At 45.0% G+C, this 27,633-nt stretch overlaps 1 protein-coding gene across 2 annotated transcripts in view; it reads left to right on the forward strand.

Annotated features, from left to right (window-relative positions):
• Nucleotides 1-27,633, forward strand: part of TAF2 (TATA-box binding protein associated factor 2) — a 948,796-nt gene that overhangs the window by 116,604 nt on the left and 804,559 nt on the right. For both annotated transcript variants that reach the window (XM_085605048.1, XM_085605049.1), the window contains exon 6: nucleotides 1,841-2,072. In XM_085605048.1, coding sequence (XP_085461174.1) covers nucleotides 1,841-2,072 — 232 coding nt within the window. The remainder of the gene's footprint in view (nucleotides 1-1,840; nucleotides 2,073-27,633) is intronic.

Below are 27,633 nucleotides of genomic sequence, written 5' to 3' on the forward strand. Positions count from 1 at the left end.
GTCTGTATGTGGCTAGAGAGCCACCAAACTGAATCCTGGTTTTCACACTGGGAATAGCAACTTGTGTATGTATATTGCTACAAGGTCCCAGCCTGTGGTAAAAAGCACTGTGAGTCCGTCAGTTAAAGCATATACTGCTTCCCAGGCAGCTTTTATGTTTGGTGCTTAACCAGTTGCACAGGGTAGAACGGTATATGGGGCCAGATTAACCCATGGTCACTGGAATTATGCTCCAGGGGAAGACCCGATCATGTGGCAGGATTGACTAAATTATGTGGCAAGAAAAGGCAAATTATACGGCATAATGCAGCACATTTTGTGATAATATTACTTTGTTATTTTTACATTTGGTCACACCCTGGGCATAGGTTCCACTTCATTAATGGCGGTTTAATACCCAAATATAGCAAAAAGCATCAGAAAGGTGACCAGTCACCCTTTGCGAAGGGCTTTCTTCTGGGCAACAACACATGTTGGTGTGTTTATAGTAACGTTTGATCTGTGTGAACTCGAAACGATTTTTTGTTAAAATCTACAGATTATGCAGCAGATGATGGATTATGTGGTAAATACGGCAAATCCATAACTATGCAGAAAAAACAGTGGCCCCCAAATTGCATAATTCCAGCGGCTCTGACTAACCCCAGTTATGGCTGGTTTACCATCCTTCCTTGCTTGCATGGTGGGCCAATGCACACTTGCTAAGCTGGTGTTGCTTTGGGCCATGGAACAAGGGCCCAACAGGAGGGGGAAATGGAACCAGAGGAGACACCTTAGTTTGAGCATCAAAGAGATGGCGGCGAGGGGGATGGAGCAAGATGGGTTGCTGCTATTAGTGAAGCAGGTCTGCAGGACCCACTGGGTTCTGGGGTCTGAGGGATTCCCTGGATCACAATTATAACTCGGGTTAATTTTCCTTGGGAGCATAAAGCTGATTCCACCTTTGCTGCAAAAAGGCAGAGACAACACGTTGAAGCTCATTGTTTCCCTAAAAAGGAGGAGATGTGGCCTAATGGTGGGAGCTCTCTATTTTGGAACCCTGCTCAAGTCCTGGTGTGAGGTCAACTTTCTGTGATTATGAGCAAATCACTTAGTCGACCAGTGCTTAAAAAATAAATGAATCTGACCTTGTGTAGTGGAGATAGTGCTCATGTAAGATGCCCTAGACCTGAGTCTGCACTACATAAAACTCTTCCTCCCATCAAAAACAAAAAAAAAGGAGCATATTTCAAGATTGAGTGAGTGGGGGTCAGGGATGGTGGGGAAGGGATGAGAGGCAGAGGAGATGACTGCAACTTAGGGCTTCAGATATCATTAGTGCATTAGGTGCTCTTCCATTGTGGCCCAGCAGTATGAGGGGCTCAACACCCAAATTATGGGAAGCTAATTGTTTTAGTCAATTTTTGTTTTGGTCAGATGATTTCAGCCTTTTGTTAGTCTCACCTTTGTCATGGATTACAAGCTACAGAAAAAGTATCCATGAAATGTTCTCAAAAGCGCTGGCCCTGCATCTCCAGCTCTCACAATCTGTGCCATAAAGTGTTTTGGGGGTGAAGGGGGTCCCGATTTACACGTATTTTGCTTTGGCCCGTGGGGGGACCTCGGAGCAAAACAGTTTGAAGACCTCTCTGGCTTACCGTAATTCTGTCCACTGTGCCACGTCACCTTGAATTTTGTAATCCTATGCTTGAAGGCCTTCCAGTCTTCGAATGCTTTATTGATCAAAAACACCGCTGAATGGTTAATTGTTAAAACTGGACTATACATAATCAAATTACTGAAGTTTTTGAAGATGGTAATTGAAATTGTGTTATTTAATGTGCTTCCTCTTCCTCAACAGATTTTGGTTCCCTTGTGTAGACTCTTACTCAGAGCTATGCACATGGAAACTGGAGTTCACTGTTGATGCTGCTATGGTGGCTGTCTCCAATGGGGATCTAATGGAAACCATCTACACTCATGATATGAGAAAGAAGACCTTCCATTACATGCTGACCATTCCAACTGCATCTCCAAACATTGCTCTAGCAGTGGGACCATTCGAAATCCTCGTTGATCCTTATATGCATGAGGTAATTGGCTTCACAGGTAGTGAGTCATAATTTGCTTTGTGTACACATTTTCAGAGTTTCTGCATTAGAATAATTTGCTCTTTTAAACGGTCACATGCACAGTAGATCAACTTGTTTTCTTTTATATTGTACCTAGATTATGTTGTTGCTCTTATACTCCTACCTCCTTCACTTTTATGTTCTGTATACTGTTGCTAAGTACATGTAGAAATGTAAAGACTTTCTGTTCATTGTTTTAGTTCTGTAACATTTTAGTCTTTTCATGTGTGTTTTTGTAGTATCCTTATACTTATGATATATGAAACTCTGTAACCTTTCTTTTAAAAAAAAAAGAAAACAATTTTTATGAGCTTTTTATATTGCTTTACATGAATGTAGACATAATGATTGGTCTAAGCGATACAGTTGTGCAGTACATTTCCCTGGACCTTTCAAGCGTGGGGGAGTATATTAGAGTAACAGGTTTGGCTATTGAACACTCTGTAGCCATCATGTGGTGTAATAGTCTGCCTCAATGTATTTCCGGTAAATGACTATCTTTTTGAAAAGCGTAGGGTCTTTTAAACTGCCGGTGTGTGTGGCTAACTGGGGATTGGAACTTGGAGTAAATGGACCTGGACGGACTAGAATCACCCCTGCGGGTGTCTAAAAATAGGAGTTATCCTGTCATTACATGCCTTTACGATGGGTGTGGGGGGATTGAGGGAATGGTGCTCTCCAGGAGCGTGGCTCAACCGAGTTTGGGCGCTTTATAGATGCTCTATACTCCTGGGGGCACTGCAGGGTCATGTTTCTTGACATGGCCTGGAAGACTGCGTCTGCATGAGTGTGTGGGGGGGACTTGAGTTGTGTATTCTGACTCGGGTTTTCTAGTGCATTCGGTAGTGATGGTGGTTTTTGAGTGTTGACCATGTGGTGGCGGAATTGGTGCAGTATTGTAGCCCATTCCATAGGTATGTGTCTTCTGCGCACTCCCTGTGCCTCCTCCCGTCTGATTGTGTCTGCGTCTACCGAACCCCATTTTCCAACCTAAAGACTATTTGTCTGTGTAATAAAAACTACCTTGGCGGGAGGCCCGTCTCGTCTGAGAGACGATCGAATGGCATTAGCTGACCCTCCGCGAACAGGGATCCCACCTCCAGGACTGCCTGTTCTGTCCAAACTTGCATTGCCCGAGCGGAGTAGAATCCTTCGCTTCTGTGCAGGCAGGCCAGCGGGTATAAGGGGGTATATAGGGGAGTCTCACCAGAGATACGGTGATGGTGCAACATATATGTTCGTGCCACCTTCACCTGCACAGAATGTGTAGCCGTAGGGTGGATGCCTGGGAGGATCAGTCGGCACAGGGCTTGTATTGACATGGACCCTCCCTCCGAGGCATTCTGTGCCAAATAACACCCCGCCGTCCAGCGCGACAGCCACTCGATTTGTGCCGCAAGGAAATAGGCCTCAAAGGATGGTGCTCCCAATCCTCCTTGATCTATCGGAAGTTGCAATTTTGTAAGGGCAACTCTCCGGCGTCCGCCACCCCATATAAGGGAGCTCAATAGGGTGTCTAGTTCTCGGAAGGAGGAGCGTGGGGGAAAAACGGGGGCACTGGCAAAGTAGTAGAGGAATTGCGGCACTAAGATGATTTTGGCCAAGGCTACTCTACCTATGGGAGCTAAAGCTAAGGTCTTCCAGAAGTTTACTCGCGTTTTGGCTCCCACCAGAGCCCTGCGTTGATTGCCCTCAAACAGGGCAGTGGGGGAATGATGAAGTCAGATGCCGAGGTATCGCAGAGAGCTGTTGCTCCAAGCCATACGTGAACTCCTCACTCTTATCTCTCGTGGGGCAAGATCTGGACTTAAGGGATTTATAGTGAGTCCTGTTGCGGCTGCAAAGTCCGAGAGTTTGTTCCATATGGGGCTGAGATTGGCTGCGATATCGCTCATGTATATCAACAAATCATCCGCACACTGTGTTGTGCCGCTATTGGGATGCCCCAGGCTTCTCCCTCCCTGCGCAACCGGATCGCGAGAGGCTCCATTGCCAAGGCGAACAAGAGGAGAGAGAGAGAGGGGACACCCCTGTTGAGTGCCTCTCTCTATCCGAAAGCGCGGGGAGATGTGATTGCCCAGACTCATCCTGGAGGTGAGTTTTGTATATAATAGTTTTACGTGCTCTCTGAAGACTGGCCCATCCCCAAATGTCTCAGCGTTTCGAAAAGGTACAACCAGGTCAGGGTGTCAAATAGCTTTTCCAGGATCAGGCAATCCGCCCTAGGGTAGCGGCCCCGGCCCCGGGCCTGAGCCTGAAACATCCTGCGGATATTTTGGGACCTACTTCTGCCTGACACGAATCTGTCTGGTTTTGGTGCATGAGCGGCGGGAGCATCGGGCCTAATCGGTCCTCCAATATCTTTCCCAGGATCTTGCAGTCGACAGAGAGCAGTGTGATTGTCCTGTACGAGGCTAGCTGCATCGAGTCTCGGTCAGGATTTGGAATCGAGACTATGAGGGATTCCTGCAATGAGCCAAACAACTCCCCCTCCTCCAGGGCTGATGCATACTTGGTGGCTAGCTGCGGGGCCAACAGCGCGGCGAAGGTGCTGTAGTATTCTAGGGGCAAGCGATCCATCACGGGGGCTTTGTTCCGGGCCAGAACCTGGATTGTTTGTTTCACATTTGAAGGTGTAATTTCAGCCTCAAGGAGGGCCTTATCATCGCTTGGAATCTGGGGTATAGTGAGGGATGGTAAGGTATTGATCAGCTATCTACTGACAATGCTGCATAGGGTTCCAGTATATCTTTCATAGTGGTCATGGAAGAGACGCAACATTTCCAAATGGGAGGTCACAACTCTGCCAGCAGGGTCATTGTTTTCCATGATTGGTCGTACGTCTTGGCCCAGGCGGGCCAACCAGGCAAGGAGTGCTCCCGATCTGTCCCCCTCTGTATGGTTTTTGGCTGCATATAATTTGAAGTTCTATCGCTGCAGGTCTCTGCAATCTGGGCGGGAGTCACTGAGTCTGCCGCCTTAGATACTGCTGCCAACGTAAGCTCTGCTTTTTCTAGGCTTCGCTCCCCTGCTATTTGCCTAATACAGGCCCCCTGAATGACCACTTTAAAAGCGTCCCATTCCTAGTGGACGCTGAGCTGATGTTATTGCGAAAGTATTTGGTGATACTGCCTTCGTGATCGTGCCGAAATACTGGACCTTCCAGGCATTCTCGTTGCAGTTTCCAGGTCGGGACTGGCGGGTGGGGCGGCCACCACCTAAGGGCTAAAAGGTGCGCATCATGATCGGAGACCACTTTTCCTAAGTAATCTGTTTGTTGGGTCATAGGAAGTATCTCCGGTGAGCAGAGGAACCAGTCGAGAAACACCCGTAGGTGGTGGGGTATTGAGTGAAAGGAGTATAGCCTGGAGGTTGTGTTCCGGCTCCTCCAGGCATCTGTTAGAGAGCAGTGCTGCATCTATAACCAGAACAGTTCCATGTGTGCCTGGGGGGGTGCGACCGGTCTAGTACGCAGTTGTAATCGCCTCCCAGTATCGATGGCAATGTCTTGAATTTTGTTAGGACTGCTTACAATGAGTCCCAGAACTGCCCATGGTTGACGTTTGGGGCGAAGATGCTACCCAGTAGTAAGGACTGTCCATCCAGGAATCCCTCCCAAAATACGTATCGTCCCTCCCTATCCACCGTCCTGCGAGTTTCTTTGAATGGGACACCTGGTCTGAGCCAGATCAGCGCCCCTCGGGCAAACAAAGAGTATGTGGTAGCGCAAAAAGTGCCTCTGCACCCAGTCTAATTCAGTCTTTGTGAGATGTGTTTCTTGTAGCAGGAGTATCTGTGCTTTTTGACACTTGGCGTAGGAGTAAACCGCATAAGGCTTCCGCGCCTGTGCATTCCCCTGACTTTCAGGGTCAATAGACTAGTGTCTTCATCTACTGGCATGATTCAACTTATATTTGGCGGACCGGGGGAGGTATTGTGTCCTGGCCCTGCTCCTGTCCCCTCTGTATGTGATTCTGTTGGGTAAAGGTGTCCTCCCTGTGTGGGGGTGTGTCCGCAGTGATCGGGGATAAGTGGGAGTTGGGTCAACTGTCAGGGAACCGGGTTCCAACATTGAGGGCCTACCACAACTGGCGATACGTCCAAACTGCGCTTATAGCTAACTTTCTAATGTATTGTAGGGGGTGGGCACTGACATACGGGATCTCTGTGCACTTTCATCTTTTATTTTTAAACTTTTTTTTATTTTTTTTATTTCAACAAAAAACTGTTTTTACAGCCTAATGCGGACTGTTAAGACCAATTTCCATTCATTTTCTTTAAAATACAAATCAAATTTTAAACACATTGAAAAATCGCTGTCTAAATGAAAGCTCTTTCTTAAACATTATCTAAAGGAAAAAGAAGGGCAATATAGTCAAATAGATTGCATCCTGGAAAAACATGAAAACTGCCATTGTGCCTCTGACACTGTTCCTCCTCAGAGAGAGCAAGTGCATAGATGCAGTACGCAGAAAGATCTGTAACACAGTGATGATGGCCTTTTAAAGAGCCAGCGCCACAGCTCTTTTGGTGAGGTATGACAGAGCTCTTTGGGAGATTCTGCAGAGTTTTTCCAATGACCTCCGCAGAGAATGTGTATGTCACTCCACTAGAAGGCAGTACATCAAACCATCTAGAAGAGTGGCACCACATTGTCATTGGCAAATAATCCATAAAGTGTACCCTCTCCAATCCAGATCCCCTCCATCAGTTGCACAGAAGTCTGCGTCAAAGCACCTGCTGCATCTACTATGGAAAGAAGCTGCAACACTGCTGCAGAAGAAAGCAATAGAGCCCGTTCCCTCCTCTCACAGAGACATTAAATCAAGATATTTTTTTTGATTGCAAAAAAAGGTTGCAAGCAAGAATTCCAATGTTTGACCTTGTTAGCCAACAAATGCTTAAAGAAGCAGAAATGTTGTATGTCGGCTCTCCATAATATTTTGCTCAGCTCTGGAAAGGAGACTGTGCACAATTTATTTTTTATTGTTTTTAACTTTTCTTTTTTATTAAAGACAAGGCAACAAAGGGGTGAAAACAGAATGCAAGCATTTATGCCAATGACTCATCCATTGGTATATCTCCCCCCCCCCCCCCCCCAATACATTAAACAAATGTCAATTTACCAACATTACACAGTCAATCAAAATGGGACCATCCTACCCTGATTCGTTCCTTCGTCTAGATAACGACGGTTCACAGATTTCTCCCCTATAACAGTTCCATTTAGTCCATATTTGTGTCCATTTGTTGGGGCAGCCTCTAGATTCATACACTGTCTTTTCAGTGAACATACAATGGTCCATATCGTTTTCCCATAGTCTCAGCGTCTACTTTTCTTGTGCCCCCCACAACCTTGCAATATTCCTTTTGGCAATCATCATTCCCAATATCACCCATATTCTCTCCATGATATTTAAGTCAGTGGGACCCCAAATATTCAAGAGACACACCTTTTATGTTGCAATCAATCTGGACACCCATTACCTCTTCCATGATTCTCGCCGCCCCGCCCAGTATTCTTGGACAACTGGACATTCCCAGAGCATGTGTATGAAAGTGCCCTCATGCCCACACCGCTTCGTGCAGTCTGCGTCAGTCCTATAGCCCATCTTCACCAGTGTCGGCCCTGAAAGATATATTCTATGGAGTATCTTAAGCTGTACGAGTCTGACATTGGAAGAAATAGCTGTTTCCCTTGGAGAGGCTCGAGGCTCAACCCATTCCTAATCATCCAGTTCCGCTACGTCATGATCCCATTTAGTTCTGAGTCAGATTAAGGGATCAGGCACGTTGTTGACAAGATTTTTATATATCAACGAAATTGCCTTTTCAGGGAGATTTCCGTCTAGTATCCTGTCCTCCAGCGGATATGACTCTGGTGGCGTCACACCCCTTGGTATTGCCGCCTGTAGTGCATGTTTAATCTGTAAGTACCTGAATCTTTCTGTATCAACTAAGTCATATTCTTCCTGCAGTTGGGTGAAGGAAATCGTCTCCCCTGCCTTACATAGATCCCCAAACGTAGAGATGCCTGTCAAGTCCCATCGGTCATGCCTTTAGTGAATCGTAGATTGCCCAATAGTGCAGCATCCCAAAGTGGGGTGGCCAATGTGATTCTATCTTTCCAGCCCATACTCGTTGTGGCAGTCCACCACACCTGGACAGCATGTCCAGTTGGCCCGACAATTTTCAATTTAAAGGAGTTAGCATAGAATGTGCCCATAAAACCTCCCCCTGGGAGTAGCTATCTATCCATATTAAATCCCGGGTCTCCCTGCGACCTGTTTCTCCCTGCGGCCTGTACGTACAGTCGTTGATAGCAGTGAGTTGTGCCATCCAGTAATATCTTTTTATATCCGGGAGGGCTATTCCCCCCATCATACCAGCCTCTTGTTAGCTTTTGGATCGATACCCGTGGTGGTTTCCCCTCCCACAGGAGTTCCCATAGGCCACTGTCAATAGATTTCAAATATTCTGCTCTCACTGGATGTGGCGTATTCTGCAAAGCATATACGAAACGTGGAAAGGGCATCATTTTAAATAGGGCTGCATGCCCTAACAAGGACAGTGGAAGTGACTTCCAGTGCTTGACATCACTCCTGAGTCTTTGCAACGGGGGGGAGGGGGGGGGGGGGAGGAGGTTACGTTCGTGAAAGAAAGTCGGATTTTTGGACACCTGGATCCCCAGGTATTTAAATCCTGTCATGACTTCAGCAATGGTGAACCCCCTAGGTAAGATTGGTGATTTACCACTAAGAACGTAAAGAACAGACTTGGTCCAGTTAATCGTATATCCTGAAAGCTTATCAAAGGCTGTAAAAATATGTAGCACTCTGTTTAGGGAGGCCGCCGGCGACGCCAGGTTTAGTAGTATATCGTTGGCATACAACAGAATGCGATCCTCCCATTCTGCCGCCCATCTGAGCCCTCTGATAACCGGATCTTTCTGTATCCACATTGCCAAAGGCTCTAACACGAGGGCAAAAAGTAATGTGAAAAGGGGGCAGCCCTGCCTGGTACCCCTTCCAAGCGTGAATTTTGAGGATGTTTGGTTGCTGACCACTATTTGAGCCAAGGGTTCCGCATATAGGAGGTGAACCCATCGCAAGAAGCCCGGACCAAACCCCAGTTTCCTTAGTACTGCAAATAGATCTGGCCATTCGATCGTGTTGAATGCCACCACCGCGTCCTCCAGCATCGTGTTAGTCCGGTCCAGCACCCCGTGTAATCTCCGTAGGTTAAGAGAGGTATTTCTGGCTGGCAAAAATCCAGACTGGTCAGGATGCACAAGCTTAGTAATGACGCCTAATAGACGGGTAGGAAGTATTTTAGCCAAAATCTTAGCTTCGGCATTGAGCAATGAGATTGGTCTGTAGGAGGAACATAGGTATTTGGGCTTCCCATTCTTGTGAATGACCACTATAGTGGCCAGTTGCTGGTCGGCTGGGAGCGATCCTACCTCTCAGCTTTCACAGAACATATTGGTCAGGTGTGGTGCGATATTATCTTGGGGCAAGCCTATACAGTTCAACGGGCAAGCAATTCGGGCCCGATACCTTGCCGCGCACGCAGGTCCTGTATGGCTTTTTCTACCTCCATACTTTCTAGGTCTTTTTCTCGGTCTAGCCGTTTGTCGTCAGAGAGTGTAAAGGAATGTCTCGTAGTAGGGAGAGTGCGTCCGTTTCCGTGTATGATGTCTGTGACGTGTATACCCAGCGGTAGTAATCTCCGAACGCATTTGCAATTTCTTGCGGGTCCGAGATTGTTTGACCGGACTCAGTCGTAAGTACTACTACCACTCTGTTGGCCTGTTCTCTATGATCAAGCCATGCAAGCAGCTTCCCGGCCTTGTCGCCCACTTCGTAGACTTTACTGAGTGTTGCCCTATGCTGTGATTTAGCCGCGTCAGTGGCCAACGCTAAGTATTCTTTTGTTTTGAGTTGCAAAGCATGTCGTGTTTCTTCAGAATTTGCATCCTGAAGTTTCCCTTCTAAGTCCAAAATATCAGTTTCTATTTGCACTAGTCCCATCTGTTTCTTTTGCTTAGTTCCGGCGATCTGGGAGATAGCCGATCCTCTGATTACGACCTTATAGGCCTCCCACAGTACCTGTGCCATGTCAACCGAGTGTTCATTTTCGAGAAAGTAGTGCTCTGTGTCGCGTACAATCGTGTCATGTATCTGAGGGATCTTAAGATACCAGGGGTTTATAGGGACTCTTTGCGGCTCCCCCACCTCCATCCGGACCCAGATAGGCGAGTGGTCCGATATACCCCTCGCGAGGTGGTTCACCTCTGTCACGTTTCCCAGTTGGCCCGCTGGTGTTATAACATAGTCTATCCTTGACATACTATGGTGGGCCCTGGAATAAAACGTGTATTGCTGCTCTGTGGGTTGGAGCGCCCTCCAGAAGGCTACGAGACCCTTTGCTTTAAAAAAGTTATGGATTTGTTTGCGAGCGGCGGCAGGTCTCTAGGGGGCCAGCGATCTAACCGGTCGGAGACGATGGAGTTGAAGTCTCCCCCCTATCATGAGTCTCCCCTCAGGCATGGAGAGTAGGAGGTTGCTCAGGTCCTTGAAGGCCAGGGGGAATGTAGACCGAGACTAGTAACATGCGTCCCTCCCAACACCCTGAGATGGCCACGAAGCTGCCCAGGTTGTCCGTCCATATACGGTCCGTCGTCATCTGATAGTTTTTCCGGGTCAGTAACCCCACTCCCCAAAATCCAGATCCAAATGCAGCCCTGCATGGCAGTATCGGAACCTTCCGCCACCTCAACATTGCAGAGCGCCTATCACCCACCCTTGTAACTTGTAGGTCGTGTGCCAACCCCGCACCCGTTCTACCTTAATTGTTGTGGGATACTGTAACGTGAGTTTGAGGGTCCGGAAAGCCTAGTTTGCTTACTCTTTATACGGTGGCAAATGTCTGGTGAAAGATTATGAACATCATCTTGCCTTGCAAGAAGCTTGTGACCCTCGTGGAGGTTAAGACCTGCAACACCCCCAAAAAAATGTCATAGTGGGCAATATACAGCCCCCATAAAGAATACAGACCAGCTATTTTCTTTCGTCATCGATCATCAGACTTTCACCTGGTGTGGATCCCGCGTTCTGCTCCTATTGATTATGCCTTTGTGGCTCCCGTGAGTTCTGGTGTTTTTCTTTCCTCCGACTCTCTATCCGTCGAGCCAGTCCCACGCCTCGTCAGGAGTAGTGAAGAACCATGTCTTACCCTCTGCTTCCACTCACAGTTTGTCAGGGAAGAGCATGGCGTATTTGATATCTTTCTCTCGCATGGCTCTTTTAATTTCAAGAAAACTACTCCTTTGTTGCTGGACCATGATCGTGAAGTCGGGGAAGAAGATCACCCGGCTGTTTTCGAGTTCTATTGGTGGGGCCGTTTGAGCCGTTTGTAAAATAGTGCCTCTGTCCCTATAGTTGAAGACTCTTGCCACTATAGGTCGTGGGGAAGCCCCGTGCTTGGGTCTGCCACCTGGCACTCTGTGTGCCCGCTCGATCGTGAAACATTTTGTCAGTTTCTTTGGTTGTAGATGCTTTATGACAAGGTCCTCCACGAACAGGTCTACTGCCTGTCCCTCGGCGTGTTCCAGAACTCCAAGAATTCTCACGTTGCGTTGTGAACGCCCTTCATACTCGTCAAGGAGGTCCTCCATTCTTTTGCTCCAGGTCTGTAGCTCAGTCACCTTTTATTGGAGGGTGGATGTGTCCTTGACCAAGGAGCAAGTAGTAGATTCGACTTCTCTGATTCTGGAGTTCATGTTACGCATGTCTGCACATATGAGGGAGACTACGGTAGAAACAGAGTCAATCCTGGTCTCTAGTAACGTCCTCACCGTTGTGATGGCTGTCATTATATCTTGGAGAGTGAGTTCAGACAAACCGTCGCCCTTTTGCTGCTTTTCCGGCAGGTCATCCACATCTTTATCACTAGGGCCTGCACCCTTATTTCAGGTGTATTTATCCAACTTGACCTGTGTAGAGGCTTTAGTAGTTTTTCCGCCGGCCATTCTAGATCTGCACGAGTCCAGGAGTTAAGCAACAAAGGTGCCCAATCGTTGATTATATGTTGCAAATACCAGGTAGGCAGGTTGCACCTTTAGGACAAGGTGGCTCGGGTAATTCATTATTTGAAATTATCTCGCAACTCAGACTTTCCACTCCCTGGGCCGCCCTGTCCTCGACAAGTTAGGCAATCTCTATAAATCCCAAGACCTCCTGAATGTCCCCAGATCCGTCCCCGCCCCGGAGTGTCCAAGTGGGCAGAGGGCTTGCTAGTAATCACCAGGGCCGCAGTCCTGTTCAATTTGGGGAGTCCTGTGGCAATGCTGCAGCTTGTGCGAGTTAGTGGGAGGGTGGGATACGAATTATTGTCTTTGTGCTGCAGATTTCGCCTGTTGCTTCGGCGAAAATACTCCGGGTGGGCTCCGGTTGCTGAAACGGTGAATGAATCACACTCCCTCAGGATAATTAAACGGATTTGGCTGTAGAACAGGTGCGCTCTGACGAAGCCGCACTAGGTTGCGGCTATCTTGCACGGCGGTTGGCCACGCCCCCGAGACTGTGCACAGTTGATCTACAAGATGCGTACTTTCACACTTGTGTAGCAAAAAAACAAAAGGTTCTTGAGGATCTTAGTGGGTAACTCATACTACCAGCACAATGTACTGCAATTAGGTCTGAAATCAGCACCTCATATATTTTCAAAGTGCATGACCGTAGTGTCAGTTTCACAGTCAATGAATCTTTTCTACCGAGATCTTAACATAAACTGGATAAAGGCTCAGAAAGCAGAGAAAACTATCCAAGTTTTCAAAACAACCAATGTACAACTTCAGCGCTGGGCCTCCTTTCTACTTTCAAAACATATTGCATGCCCTTTTCAGACTCTGAATTACATAAGTAGGCACCCTAGATACATTGCAAGGAGAAGTGTATCCATCAGAGTAGAGTGTCCACAGTTTCTCAGAAATGTCTCCAAATTCAAAAAAACTCCTTTTTAAACTGCTATTCAGATATCTTGACAGTGGCCTCCTGCATTTTTTTTGTCTCAAACGTAAAATGTGGCACGAAGCCTCTTCAGCTCTGCCTGTAAGATCAGTAGACTTAATGGGAAGTCAACTGGGAGAGATGGGTTACTACTATCTCTACCTGCAAATGGCAGTTCATGTTCAGAACTTGATGAGCAAAGCGTAGTCAGACAAGCAATGCTCTTGCAGCATAAAAATATACTGGAGATGACAACTCTCAAGGCTTTCCTGTCGTCTCTAACAATGAACAAGATTCTAATCTGGATGGCCAACATGACCTCAATGCATTATATACTCAAACCAGGGCTTACCTTATCAAGGACCATTGCTTTGGCAACCCAGTCAATGTGAAATTGTCTTTCAGTGAGATACCCGACCAAAAAAACAGTTCATATTCCTGGGCCTCAAAACTGTCAAACAGATATCCTCAGCAGATTTTATGGCATGAGAGGATGCTAGCATTATGCATAATACTTTTATTTACCACTTCTGACAGGAAAAACTTCAAAGAATCCTCAGAATAGAACTTCAACATCAAATAATAGAAATAGAACGTTAAGTTCCCATATAATCCTGCCGTCTGCAATCTTTTCCCGCTTTTGTTTGCTGCTTCTGAGCCGATAAGTACTTTATGTGATTTGTGTAATTTTAGTTGGTGTGTTTTTCTTGTGATGGACCCAATTTTATGGGCCGAACGTGTTGTTGATTGAGAGGATTATCTGATTGTAAATATATTTCAAAGTTCGTTAGGATTTTATTTGGGTAGCCAGTTTAAACCTTAACGAGTTGATTATTAAGGGGAGAGCATATTTCTTTTGTTTTTTTCGTAATTTAGATAAGTATTCTGTTACGTGTGGGCAGTCAACAGGTTTTTAGGGAAAACACGAATAGGCAAACACTCTTACTGCTAGCTGCACGTGTCTTCTCCGCAGTATGGTGTGCAACGCTTTATCTGCGAGGATTCTCCGTAGAGGGGAGAGCGAGACTTTGGCTGCGGTCCGGCAGCCATTTTCTATTTTGGCGTTGAGTCTGTCAGCGCGCACTTCGCATAACGTGAGCCACGGAGTACTGAGGCTGCGGTAGGCAGCTCTGATCTGGTGCATGGATAAGCGCTTAATGAAACATTTTTAAATATGGTCAACATGAACAGTTTTTAATCTTTGGGAATTTTTTTAATAAGTGAGACTCTGATAGAAAGCACCATTTTGGGGTGGGTTTCCTTTTAATGTGATGTTCCCGAATTATTTCTACAGGCAATTGGACATGCTGCTTAGCCTCTGATGTTCCTAAGCAACGAGTTATGCCGTTAAATTAACAGAAAGTGTTATCGGAGTGTGCGTCACTATATCGGAGTGCCTGTCATTTGTGAGGACATTTTTAGGTCTTTGGGTAGTAGGAAGTAGTTTTTAAGAAAGAAGGGTAGGAGTTGTTGAAGGTTTAGTTGTAGGTTTGTGGGGGAAATTATATTCAGATGTGTCTAAAAAAGAGAAAAATACTGAGGCATAGGAGACTATGATTAAAAAATATTTTACTGAGGAAATTAGTAGTTTAGTCCACAAATCTGTGAGATCAGCCATGTCCAGTAGGTAAAGAAGGAGGATGAGTATTTTTCAGTATCTGAGGATGAGGAAAGGATCAGGGGGCAAATGCTGTGAGAAAAGAAAGCACCTGGAACACAGTGCGGAAGGAACCAAGCGGCTCACTAAGAGTGGGTGTATATGGCAACCCTTCTGATGGGCAGGATATCCCTGCGGATGGATTGGAATATAATGAATTAGATGAGTACATATTTGTTTTGAATCATAAAGATGATTTGGAGGATGATTTTGGCGGAAGTGAGAATAACTGAAGCAAAGACTATGGTTGATCCTCTTGGCCAAAAGTCATTTGACCCTTAAGACATATCTCACGCTAAGGGAATCTGACTGATAGTCTCCGATTCATGTGGAATACTGCATCAAGCATTGGATTGGGAGACCTCTGGACAAAGGGTAACATAACGTAATGCGATGAGAGCAGAGCGCTCACCCCCTGTTATAGAGGATAAGGATTTGTTGACTCTGAATCTGGAACCAGAGTTCATTACATATGTTTAAGCTAGGTAGAGATCCAAGGAAAGGTCTAGGGAGATCTCTTAAGCAATATGAGGACAAGCTCCCGGACACACTAGGGCCTCTTGTGAGAATGTTTGACATGGTGGAAGAGGCGTATCGGAAGTGAAAAGATCTGGGAATTAATTTGCTGAGAGGCTGGTGCCAGAGGGCACTTTGTTCCATGGGCAATACGAATGCGGAGCTAATTGCTGAAAGACATAAGGCAGGTTTGCTTCACATAAAACCGAAACTTAGGGGATTCTGCTCACAGAGTCTTGTGAGGACCCCAAAGGCATGCTTTTTGGTGAAGGTTTAGTCAAAGCCTTGGTGAAGTACATGCATACATTTACTGCTTTGGACAAAGATCAGTTTATTATGTGCAAGATGTTTGGTGGAGCTGGTAGTGTTTATGTCAGGGCTGGGAGGAGAGGGCAGCCTCTCTGCCTTAGCTTATATAAGACCCAAGGCTTTATCAGGGGATTCTACAGAGGAACCCAAAGTCAGTATGGATTCTATCAAAGAGGAAGGGGGTCCAGATCTAGAGCCGGCAGGGGCATAGGACAATCATCTACACCAAGTTCAGGAGGGTACAAGTATGAAAATCTCTACTGGTTTTACCCAAGAAATGGTGGTTGGAAGATTGAGACAATTTGTAGAAACATTGAAAGGGATTACAAACGATCTGTGGGTGTTGGACACTGTTGCAAGTTACGCAGTAGAGTTCAATACTGTGCCTGCGCAAAGACAGGAACCAAGAGAATTTTGTTTCAACAAAGATCAGCTAAACATGGTGATGGAAAGTATGTTACAAAAAGGAGCAATTATAGAGGTAGACATAAATCAGATTGTTTTTGTGCATGGTCTGTTTGGCTTGTTACGTTGGTGCGTGGCAAAGGGTTTGAATCCCATGGAGGTTGAAGAGATGATGGTGTCAAATTTTGGGGCAGATTTGTTTGAAAAGGGGGTATTTTAAAGAACGATAAATTGTTATATAGATCAGCAGTTTCAGCTGGGCATGCTTTGGTTCAGGGTATGTCGATGGGTAGAAGCCCAGTGGTGTGTAGAGTAATGAAGGGGATCAGGTTGAAAAGAGCTCCTAAAGCAAGGTATAATTCCATTTGGGATGTTAATTTGCTTTTTAATTATTTGAGAGATAGCCTGCAAATAGGTGTTTGCATCTGAGAGAATTGTCTTGGAAGTTAGCAACTTTGTTATGCATGGTTTCTTTCAGGAGAGTGTCAGATGTTAGAGCTCTTAATGTTAGTTATAGGTTTTATCAACAATAGGGGGAGCTATTTAAAATTGGGAAAAGAACCAATACAATGTCTGTATCAGTTTTTTAACTTATGTTTGACTGAAACTTTGTATTGTCAAATGCCTGAAGGAATGTGAAAGTAGGGTTTTGGAGTATAGGAGTGATGGTAGATCAGTTAATGATCTCTTATGTGAAACCATATAAGGGAATTTCTTCAGCGACTATTGCTAGATGGGCAAAGTCAGCTATGAAGGAGGCAGGTGTGGATTTGAATCTTTTTACAGCGCATTCCATCAGGGGTGCTATGGCTAGTACGGCTTATGTTAATGGTGGAAGTCTGGAAGAGATTTTATAAGAAGCTGATTGGTCTAATGCAGAGGTTTTCAGGAAGTTTTATTTCAAACCTATATAGCATGTTTCAAATAAAGTTTTTGAGGGCTTTGAACATGCATAATGCTAGCCTCCTGTCTTGCCATAAAATGTCGATTCTCATAGGTTTACTGCATGGAGAATCGTGATTTTATTAAAGACAAGGAGGCTAGCATCATCCCTCTCTCCCACCCTGGTAGTGGGCTTGGAGACTTGATGTTGTATTAAAATGGTTTACCTGGAAAGTTCTTTTATTACACCTATTTAATTAAGATTTCTTACAGTGCATTCGTTATAAAGCATGTGATAAGGAGGGTTTTTACCTAAAAGAATGGTATTTTATTTTAATGACACATATTTCTTATAAACAATTAAGATCCGTTTATGGACACGAGATTTATTCAAGTTAATGGTTTTGATGAGGCTAGACTTAATACAAGGTAAATAATGGAGAAGAAACAAACAAAAGAGGAATGGAGAAGAAACAAACAAAAGAGGAAGAAGAGGGCTGATGGCAGGATTATAAGGGACCTTAAAGTTCTATTTCTTTTGTTTGATATTTGTTCTATTCTGAGGATTCTTTGCAGTGTTTACTGCTCAGACGTGGTAAATAAAAGTATTATGCATAATGCTAGCCTCCTTGTCTTTAATAAAATCACGATTCTCTATGCAGTAAACCTATGTGAATCGACATTCTTAATAGAAAGCCATAAATGGATTTTTACTGATGACGTTCTACTTGAAAATGCCATCTAGATCTGTTTGTGACATCTCAAAACACAACATGCCAAAGCTTTTCCTTCAGAGTGTGGGAACCAGTATCACAGAACAGTATCCTTTTGATGCAGAGAAATATCTCTATGCTTTTCCTCCACTCCCACTGATTCCATCGACTAGTAAAATTCAAGTATATCAACACAAAGATGATTCTTATTGTTCCAGAGCGGCAGAGACAGTGGGTGTTTTCAGAGCGTCTTCACCTGTTGTTGAGGCCGCTCAGGAGGCTGCTAAGCAAACCAATTTTCTGGCCAGGATCCAAGGATAATTGCGCCATCCCAGTGTGATGTTCATTAATTCGGCAGCATGCCTCCTGAAATTGTGAAGAATGGAGACCTAATCCTACTCCAAGAATGTATTAACTCTCTGAAAAGGTCATGAGGGCATCTTTTAAATGAAAAAGGCGCTATGTATGGTATCGGAGTCATAACCATGGTCTGGTTTCTTGCCAGGACAATGTATTCTTTCCATATCTACTTTCTGGCACTCTACAATATTCAATTTTCTTCCATTAACATACATTTTGCAGCCAGTAGGTGAGGGAAAATGAGGGGAAGGAGTTAAAGGACAAGACCTACCTGAAGTAAAGGTAAGGGTTTCAACAATGCAGATCTCACACTTGTAACAACCAAGAAAGAGAAAAAGGACAAGTATCAAAGGCAGGATAGAAGACCTGGTGGAGGCACAGCAAAACAAATTAAGTAAAGATGGACTTTTCATGGCAGGAAGGGGGAATATTGTCAGACTGAAAAGGCTGTAAGGAGAAGGACTGGATGTGGAGTCTAGAACAGCAGTTGGGGAGCAACAAGTGGAGGCAGTGAAAGTAAAGGATTGGGTAAAGATAGTCGGGAGAAGGCTGCGGTCTACATGGAAAACAAAAGGAGGCGGAGTAACGCCGCTACCATTTGAGACAGTGGAGCAGGGACAGAGAAATACGAAGGAGACTAGGAGGAAGACTCGTGGACCGAGGAGAGGTGGACACCACCAACAGTCGTTGCCCAGCCTGCCAGCATCTGGGGGTTGTGCATACCCAGGTGAGTCTGACTAAACCACTTTGACTTTGGTAGCAACATACTTTATCATATCCCTGTACATAACAGGAGTTGTTGAAGGGGTGGGTATAGCACAGTGCACTCGTTTCATTTGAAAAACTTTATTCGATTCTTGTGAATCATAAAAGTACATAGTTACAGTAGTAAAACATTGCTTAAAATCTTCCATATTACATTTTGCACATACTAAATATAACCAAAACAACATAGAAAATTTCATAGCAGGGTTTTCTATAAGCTACCATTTTCTTTATATCAATCCAAGGGTGTAAAAATAAATAAGTAATAAAAAATTGCATAAGGCCATATTTCCCAATTTCCCTATCACACTTCATATCTTTTTCTGATTCGCAAGACTGTTCTAATAAAATTTAATACAGCACAACATGTGACGGCATTGGACAAACAACGTAAATAATTAAAACCATCCTGATGTGAACAAGGGACAATTTCTCTCAGGATGGGCCTAATAAGACGAGATACAATATAAAACGAGGAGGAACAGGGGGCTATTTAAGACAGGTCCAGCATACTTAGCCCAGGCATCAATCTAAAATTACAAAGGTATGCTGTTCCTAAAAAGGCTGTCAAAGATTATGGAAATGTATGAGTCAGGAGGAGATTCCTCCTTCAGGAAAGAGACCCTCACACATCCGGCAAACTAGCTGTCATATATCGTCAGCAGGTGGCCCAGATGTCATGTTTCATCATAAGGTCTGCTCTGAATCGGGGCGGCGCTGCAATCCCCGATCGGCGACCTTAGAGGCGCCTTTTAGTGGAGATCTTTATTCCATTCGTTGCCGGTTGGTGAGTGCAAGTGAGGGCCCTATAGTGAAGTGCGTGTGAGACTAAGTGTGTTAAAAGTAAGTAGTGGAGATCCTAAATAACAAATTTTAATGAGAGAGGTCCCACTCTTAATTAAAAACAATAACATGCGTAATCTTCCAGTGAGGGTGTCTGAATTACGCTCTAGTGAATAATGGTCAACATGTTTCTTGCATTGGTCAAATTGGCCGCAATTCTTCAGGACCAAAAAGTTCACACACTTATTGGTAGTGGTAGCAACTAATACTTACCACTGATACAGCACCCTAATAAGTGGTTACTTTAAAATCTAAGATAGTTACGCCTGTAAAAAAGAAGAAGACAAGGGGACAAACATACAAGTCACAAAGACATTTTTGCTTCGAACAATCTTAAGTCAAATCGCCTAATTAACTGCACCCACAAAGTGTCATGCAGTATTTGTGATGTGAAGGTACAAAACATGATAAGTAGTGGCAAACAAACTTCTCAGTGACTCAAGTAACACATTACTCATGTCTGATAAGTGCTTCTGCAGAAATGGTGTATTTAAAATATTAATATATGATAAGTTTGAAAAATATGAGAAAAACCTGATCGGTAAATACAACTCACCCTGATGTTAAGGGCGTCCGGTTCCAGCGAGAAGGCGCTGAACAATAACACTGAATAGTGCAGTGTTCTGTTGACACAAAAAACCCAGGACATGGATTGTATTTAATAAGACGAGCCCTTATATCTTTATACATAGTGCAAAACAGCATAAGGTGCATTGTGCCCTGTTCGGCTAGGTTATCACAAGGACAGGGAGTCAGTCTCTCACACCAACTCACCTGATTGGGAAAAGCCACAAGAAAGTGCAATGTGCAGAGACGACACCTTGTCAAAATGAAGCGGGAATGTGTGTGAGTACTAAAAGATAAATAAAATTGATGAAGATTTGGCGACCCATGGAATGGAGTTTCATCGTCCAGGTTAGGTGCCACTAGCTCATTATAATAAGCATTTTTTTTTTTAAACCTTTATTTAGCACTGTGTACAAGACAAATACGGGCCTACAACCATCCGGCCGGCCTCGACACTTCTGATGCTTGATAGCAAAGTACGCGTCCACTCGGTGGCACGGCAGCACCTAAAAGCATACGACCTATGTTGCAAAATCCACGTGCACTGAGTGGCAGGAGACAGTGAGGTTAATTTTAAAAAGTTTTAAAGTTAAGGAGATACAGAGCTAGAACGGATCAGTGCACAGAACAGACGAACATACAATAAATGGGTAACATCCAACAGGAGAGTCAACTAACAGTGAACATATCTAAAATGGCGGCACGAAACTATAATACCAGGATATAGATACGCAGCGAAATGTGCCTCCCAGCCGCTACCCTCCTATCACCATTCCCCCCCACTGACCCTAGAAAAAGACGTAGGAAAAGGACAGAAGAAAGAAAAAGAAGGCCCATAGTAACAAAAAACGTATCGAAGAAGACCCCCCACCCTACACGCATGCCGAGGCTATGGCCTACCCCCCCCCTAGCTACGTGTCTGTCGCCCCATAGGAACCCGAAATATAGAATTAAGGAAGGAAGAAAGGAAAAAAGACCATAAAGCGGGGAGGAGCCCACCACACTGCCGAACTCCCGGACTCCCGCGCCGCTCATACATCCTGCGCCATGTACAGAACAGTATCAAAAGACCCACGTAAACCCGGTGGTCCCGATTCAATAACACCCAGCACTTCAGCACTTCACAAGTCCTCCCCCCGGCAGAAGAAGGAAACAGGAGGCGAAATCGCAGCGACATGTAACAAAAACTGGTCATTAAAGACTACTCATCCAAAATTACAAAACGTGTATCAGTCCAGGGCCCCGTATGCCGATCCAACCAAAGCGACAACCGGCATGCCATCACCCCTGTCCGGACCGGCAGATATGATTCAGGCCCGTCCATTGCTGCGAGTCACCTTCAGCCAGGACGAAGAGACAAGATGGCCGCTCTCGAGGAAAGGGGACAATGAAGACGTATCGCACCACAGGGTCCCAAACGCAGCAGTAACATGCCACAGAGGCTCGAGCGATAGGTGCTTTCAGGGTAACATCTGGCAAGGGAAGCGAAAGGCTAGGTCTAAGCAGATAGTTCGTAGGCAGAGTCACAACGTTCAAAGTGAAGGGTGTCCCTGCAACTGTATCCGTGTCGATGGGTTGACGCGTTACATTGTAGCCAGGAGGACTCCTCACCACCAGCCCCCCACTCTGCGACATTGTTTCACCTCCAGGAGAAAACAGGGGCGGCGGGGGATCCTCCAGCCGGGAACGTCCCGTTGCAACCAGTGCCTCATCGATTCTCCGGGTCAGCGCCCGGCAAGTACTCTGCATTGCCACTTTTAACGCCACAAGGGCGGCCAATACATCCCCACAGGTCGGGTCCCTCTGTACCAAGCATCGGTCCGCACTATCCCGCTGTTCCTCCAATGCGGCAATCAGCTCCGGGGCACATGGGCGCGCAGACACTACGAGTCCAGGGTCAGCCAGCGTCTCAGCAAGAAGAGCAGACGCCATTGTCATCTCCACTGCGGGCAATTAGTGACGGGACAAAATTGACTATGATCCGAGGATGTAGACACCGGAAAAGCGTCGTGCTCCACTCGGGAGCTGCACCGGGCGAGAGCGCCCCACGGCCACCGCGAGAACCGGCCGTTCGCCGCAGGAAGACGCTACAAAATGGAGTCCGCTCGCTTGTCTTCAGGGTGGCGGAGGAGAGCTCGCATTAGGGGGCTCCGACGTCGTCCACACCACTGCCGGCGCTCGGGGGAGTCCGACCCGGACGTAAGGGTCTGACTCCAGTCGCACGGCCAGCATTTCCTCCCCCGCGATCACCCGCAGTATTCCAGCTCAGCACCCCGTCCACATCCCTCGGCGTCCAGCGGCGGCCATCTACGCAGGGACCCGTGGGCGCGCCGGAGGTCGTAGTAGGCACCGAGTCAGCCACCAAACCCGCCGATAAAGGTGTCAGGAGAACGCCAGTCACTTCAATGCCGGTAATCCGCGGCGGCTGGGCGGCGCAGGTCAGGAGGATTAATCAGGATTAACAAAAGAAGCCGGACGGTCCACGGAGCCGGGAGCTCAGGCGTCCGACCCGTCGGCCATCTTGGCCATAATAAGCATTTTTAATCATTGTTTTAATGTTGGTTGGTATGCCATTGGGGTTTTCAAAATAATTGCCTAAGCCAATCTTACTTAAGGCATTTTTGACATAACAGAGCCAGGGAATAGACGATGCATTTTCTAAACTTACACAGTCCCTTATAATTGCTCTAGTAAATGATAGTTCTTTCGATGACCACACTTTCCCCCACAGAATCATGGGCGCAATTTTAATTCTACCTTAACCTTAAGATCCAAACCCAGCTCAGAGTGACAGAATTTGGTAGGAGAGCTAATGGGTACCATTAACAATCTTTTTATAAATTTATTTTCCAAAATTTGCAATTGGCTGTTTTTTTTACTTCCCCATATTCCCGCCCCATAAGTTGTGACTGACCGGCATTTTGATTTATATAAAACAAGTATTTCTGCCACTGGCTTATGTCCTAATTTGCACGCAAAACGAAACAGGCCCTCTATTGTTCTACTGGTCTGTTGGGCCCTAGTCACAATCGTGTTGTCCCATTTTAATTTATTATTAAAAACATTCCCTAAATATGTAAAAGAAGGGACCTTTTCAATTGTTCTACCAATTACCACAAATGTTCTTGTTTTTGTATTTTTAGGACCACAGACCATAATAAAAGACTTATTAAAATTAACCTTAAGATCCAAATCCGTCATAAAATCAGTCATAAAATCAGTAAAAGCCATCAAGGCTTTTTAAAGGCTGTTAGCCGTTAAAGTCAGCAGTACGGTGTCATCCGCGTATGATAACAAGGGTACCGCATTACCTCCTACAGTCGGATAATACAAGTGCTGCTCTATTAGGAATTTCTCCACCCCGTTTGTATATAAAAGAAATAAAAAGGGGGCCAAAATGCATCCCTGACGTACGCCCTCTGTGGATGCAATGAATCTAGATTTTTCTCCTCCCGATCCATAACGTATAGAAACGGAGGTAGATGAATGCATCCTACGTAAAAGGGTAATGAGTGACTCCTCAAAGCCCATCTTTTCCATAAGTAGCCACAGCTTTCCCCTATTAACTGTGTCAAATGCACTGGATAAATCCATGAAGGCCAGGGGGATCGATCCTTTCTTGGCCTTCATGTACTTACCCATAACTAAGGACAGATTGAGGCATTGTTCGTTCGTACCCATACACATCGTTAGTTCATTTTGGTGGAGTTGTTTTTTTCTCCATACTAACTGACAATAAAAGTGGAAAATGTGAATTTCGTTTTTTTGTTCTTTTGTTTCAAGCACAGTAATGAGCCAATATATATAAGCTTGGGGAATAATGTAAGAGAGAAAGATAGAAACATTAGTCCAATGATAGGACTTTCTGGCATACAAATGTCCGCTTTGTGGATTTCTTGAAATAGGGTGAAGGGTCCTCATCCCAAACTCATGGTGTAGGTCACAATACTTCATGGAGAAGGGAAGAGAAAGCTCAGGGAACCTGGTACTTCAGGTGAGTTAATAGCGATAATACTTTCACAATGACTCCAGTCCCATAAACAGCAGGTTTGGAAGAGACTACAGGGACAAGCAGACAGTGTAAAAGGTATAATATCATAGTATGAATAGTTACTTACCTTGGTTGTCCTTTTCTCAAGGGCAGTTGGTGGCACAACGAAGACGATCCTACAAAGAAAAAGAGAAGAAACATTCCAGGACACTGACACAGCGTATAGGAAGTGCAAGAAAAAGCTTATACAAGACACTGCTATCACAAAGATTTTGCCCCCTCTTTTTTCAATAAAACCATCATTCGTAAAACAGTACCAGACAAGGCTCCTAAGGATTATTTCCATCCATCCCTCCACAATAGGGCATACAGGAAAGGCCCTGATCAAGGATTGGTATTCCCAATCCTGGCCATAAATGGGTTTCGGAGGGATTAAATAAGATTTACGCTCCTAGCCAACATCAGTCGACCTATATCTATGCCAGTTTTCTTCAGTATTCCCACATATCACGCAGAACGGTCCTTATATTCTTTAATGTGAGGAGACTTTTAGAGGTTTAATTAAATGTAACTAAGGAAATCTAACAAGCTTTTATTTAACTGTGGACCACCGCAGACTGGTTTTATTTCCTCCACGCAATCCATTTCCTGATGGATGGTCTCTTGTATTTCATTTCCTTTTGCTATCAACTACCCAATTAGCTTCTTTCTGATAAACCAAAAGCTCCTTCTGCATAAGGAAAATGGCTACTGCTGCTTTTCTAAATTGATCTTTATTGATTTTTTATATTTTAACAGTCGTAACCTAGTCCTTACAACCATAGTTGGCTGGATCTTTTACAATTATGGGATCCCGGCTGGTACTAGTCCCGGCATGCTATTATCTGCCACGTGATATTATTCTCCGTTTATAAACGTTTTTATGTTCTTTGGTACTGTACAATATTACAGAAATAAAATACCATAACCAGCTCTTATGCAGCTAACCATTTATCACTTTTGTCACTCTGCCATGGTATCAGGACATCTGTCTTACCATTAGTTTGATTTCATAGTCCTAAATGCTTTGTTTGGTCATTTGAATGACTCATTCAAGGTGGTCTCACAACCGATCTGGCTTCTAAATCCTGCAAAATTGTGTATTCTGCGTCTGTTGGCGGGCCCTTAATATTTCTCCTGCACTGGGCAAGTAGCGTTGACCATTCAGCTTGTGTCCATTTAAGCACGTCACACAATGGCTACTGCTGCTTTGTTAAGAATCGTCCCAGTTCAAGATATTTGTAGAGCAGATACATGAACGACTATTTTTATTTTTTATCAAGCATTGTCTACATGCAGACTCTACGTCAGATACTATAGTTGATCAAGCTGCCCTAGGAATATCTTTCAATAGGGTTCTGCTCCTCTCTTGATAACTTTGCCATTGAAGATTAGAACCCTTGTGTTTTTTTGGATGAGTTTACTATTTTGTTCTATGACTGTGAACATTGTAGTTACAGTAGGAAATGTTACTTATAATCTTAGTTCTGCATTGTAGCAATCTTCATGTAACATCCCTCCCACCTCCCTGATCCTTCTAAATTTGAACTGCAAATATGTAGTCAATCAAAATTACAGTTTGGCATGCTTTCCAAAGAGAACAAGCATTGACATAGCCAATAGGTCTCGCTTTTGGTATTTTGTAAGTGGTTAGTTATCCGGTAGATATTCTTACGTGCAGTAATATAAAGTGTTGCATGTCTAAAGATTAATAAGGTCTTGAAGGTGATATCTATTGTGTTTTTTTGTTATCGCAAATACACGTAACGCAAAAAGTTTGTATGTGTAGGCTTACATGTTTGTAAAGACATAAGGCAAGTGTAAAAAACCAAACAAATAACAGCTGCTTATAGATTGAGCCTGCTGGGGCTTGTTTTGCGTGTTATTGTGTGCGTATAATCAAACGATGCATTCTGGGAGTTGTAGTCTTGGGTTACATCGCTTGCTCCCCTTTACTCCTCCTCCCCGCTCAGCAGTGTTCACTCTGCCCACGTTATTTACGTGCGCGTGTACCGGGACACCATTTTTCAGCCTTAGGCTTCTCTGTTTGTTTCTGATGATTGCATACATGCAGAGCACGCGCATTAAAGCAAACCACAAGGCCCATGACGTATTCATTTGTGAAAGGAACGAAGATAGGCTGTTGCGCTTGGCACATAATCAATCATCTGATAAACTCAAATTGTCTTGACCGTACCGCATTCCACTTAGTAGTCGAGCTCACAGAAATCTTGAGTTTTGCGATAATGAAAGGCCAATGTGCTCTGCTAATTCTCTTAACAAGTGTAGGCCTATTCCACCTTCCTGCTTAGGGGCAAGTGCGAACAGAAAAGACACGTCGAGCTGCCTCCACGGCCTGTCCCGGTTTTCTCTTTGCATTGTGGGACTTGTAGTGCTCAGTGGATGCTGAGCTATACATAACTACTAATACCAGCATGCAAAGAAAAGGACAAGAGCTAGATGTATTATCCATGCATGGAATTAGGAAATGTTCCTGGGTATTCTGGCACTGACAGCGGCATGTTTGCCAGCTCTGATTAGGAACAGAAGTAGCAGAGTGATGTGAGTTAAAGCCCGAGCTCACTACAAACATTTGGAACCGGAGAGTGGACATCTTGAGTGCGATGACATGCGGGTTTAATTATATGTAATTTAATTTGGTAGAGTATAATCCTACGTATGCGCACAGCCGGTCAGCTGCAGCCCATTAAAGATGGTAATTTATGGGACCTTTTAAAATAAAAGAGGTACTTAAGAACTCAGTTAAACTTACCAATAATAAAGTTTGGAATTTAAGTAGAATTGCTGTTCTCAAAGGGGACAAAAGTGTTTATCTAAATTCTAAGGATGTAACAGTAACCATCGCACAGGTACGAGCAGGAAGGGAGGTGCTTTGTGGTGACTTGTGTCTGGGTCACGTGGCCTATGCCTGAGGGGAGATAGGCCGCCTGCCAGCTTGCACCTTGCATGGTGTTGTCACCGACTCTGCTTGTCCATTCGGATCACGGATGCAGGAACTCATCGCCGGAGTGGAGAAGTTCACGTTCGACATTGAGATGGACGTGGACGAGCAGAAAGGAGCCTTTCTGCTGCTCTTTAATGGAATGGAATGTAAGTGTGATCGCGCGTGACACTGCGATCACACTTACTCCCTGCTTTTAGCTAAGACATTATTTGTTACCAAATGCTGGTGCAGACATACTCGGCTCACCCTGGTCACTCCTGGACACACCTCTTGTACTGTTTTCTGTAATGATTCCTTTGTAATATTGTAACTTCCATGTAACAAACATGTCTACTGTAGAGCGGTCTAGGCTCTTTGGGTAATGCATACATCGAACCCTCCCGGTTCCGGCGGGAAAGTACCGATGTCAAGGCTAGCCTCCCGCCTCCGATTCCTACAGGCCCAAACCCGACTGCTCGGGTTGCTTCAGATGGGAGGGGCTGGCCTCGTGTTACTCGG

Source organism: Triturus cristatus, chromosome 5_1 (genome assembly GCF_964204655.1).
Source record: "Triturus cristatus chromosome 5_1, aTriCri1.1, whole genome shotgun sequence".
Classification (NCBI taxonomy): domain Eukaryota; kingdom Metazoa; phylum Chordata; class Amphibia; order Caudata; family Salamandridae; genus Triturus; species Triturus cristatus.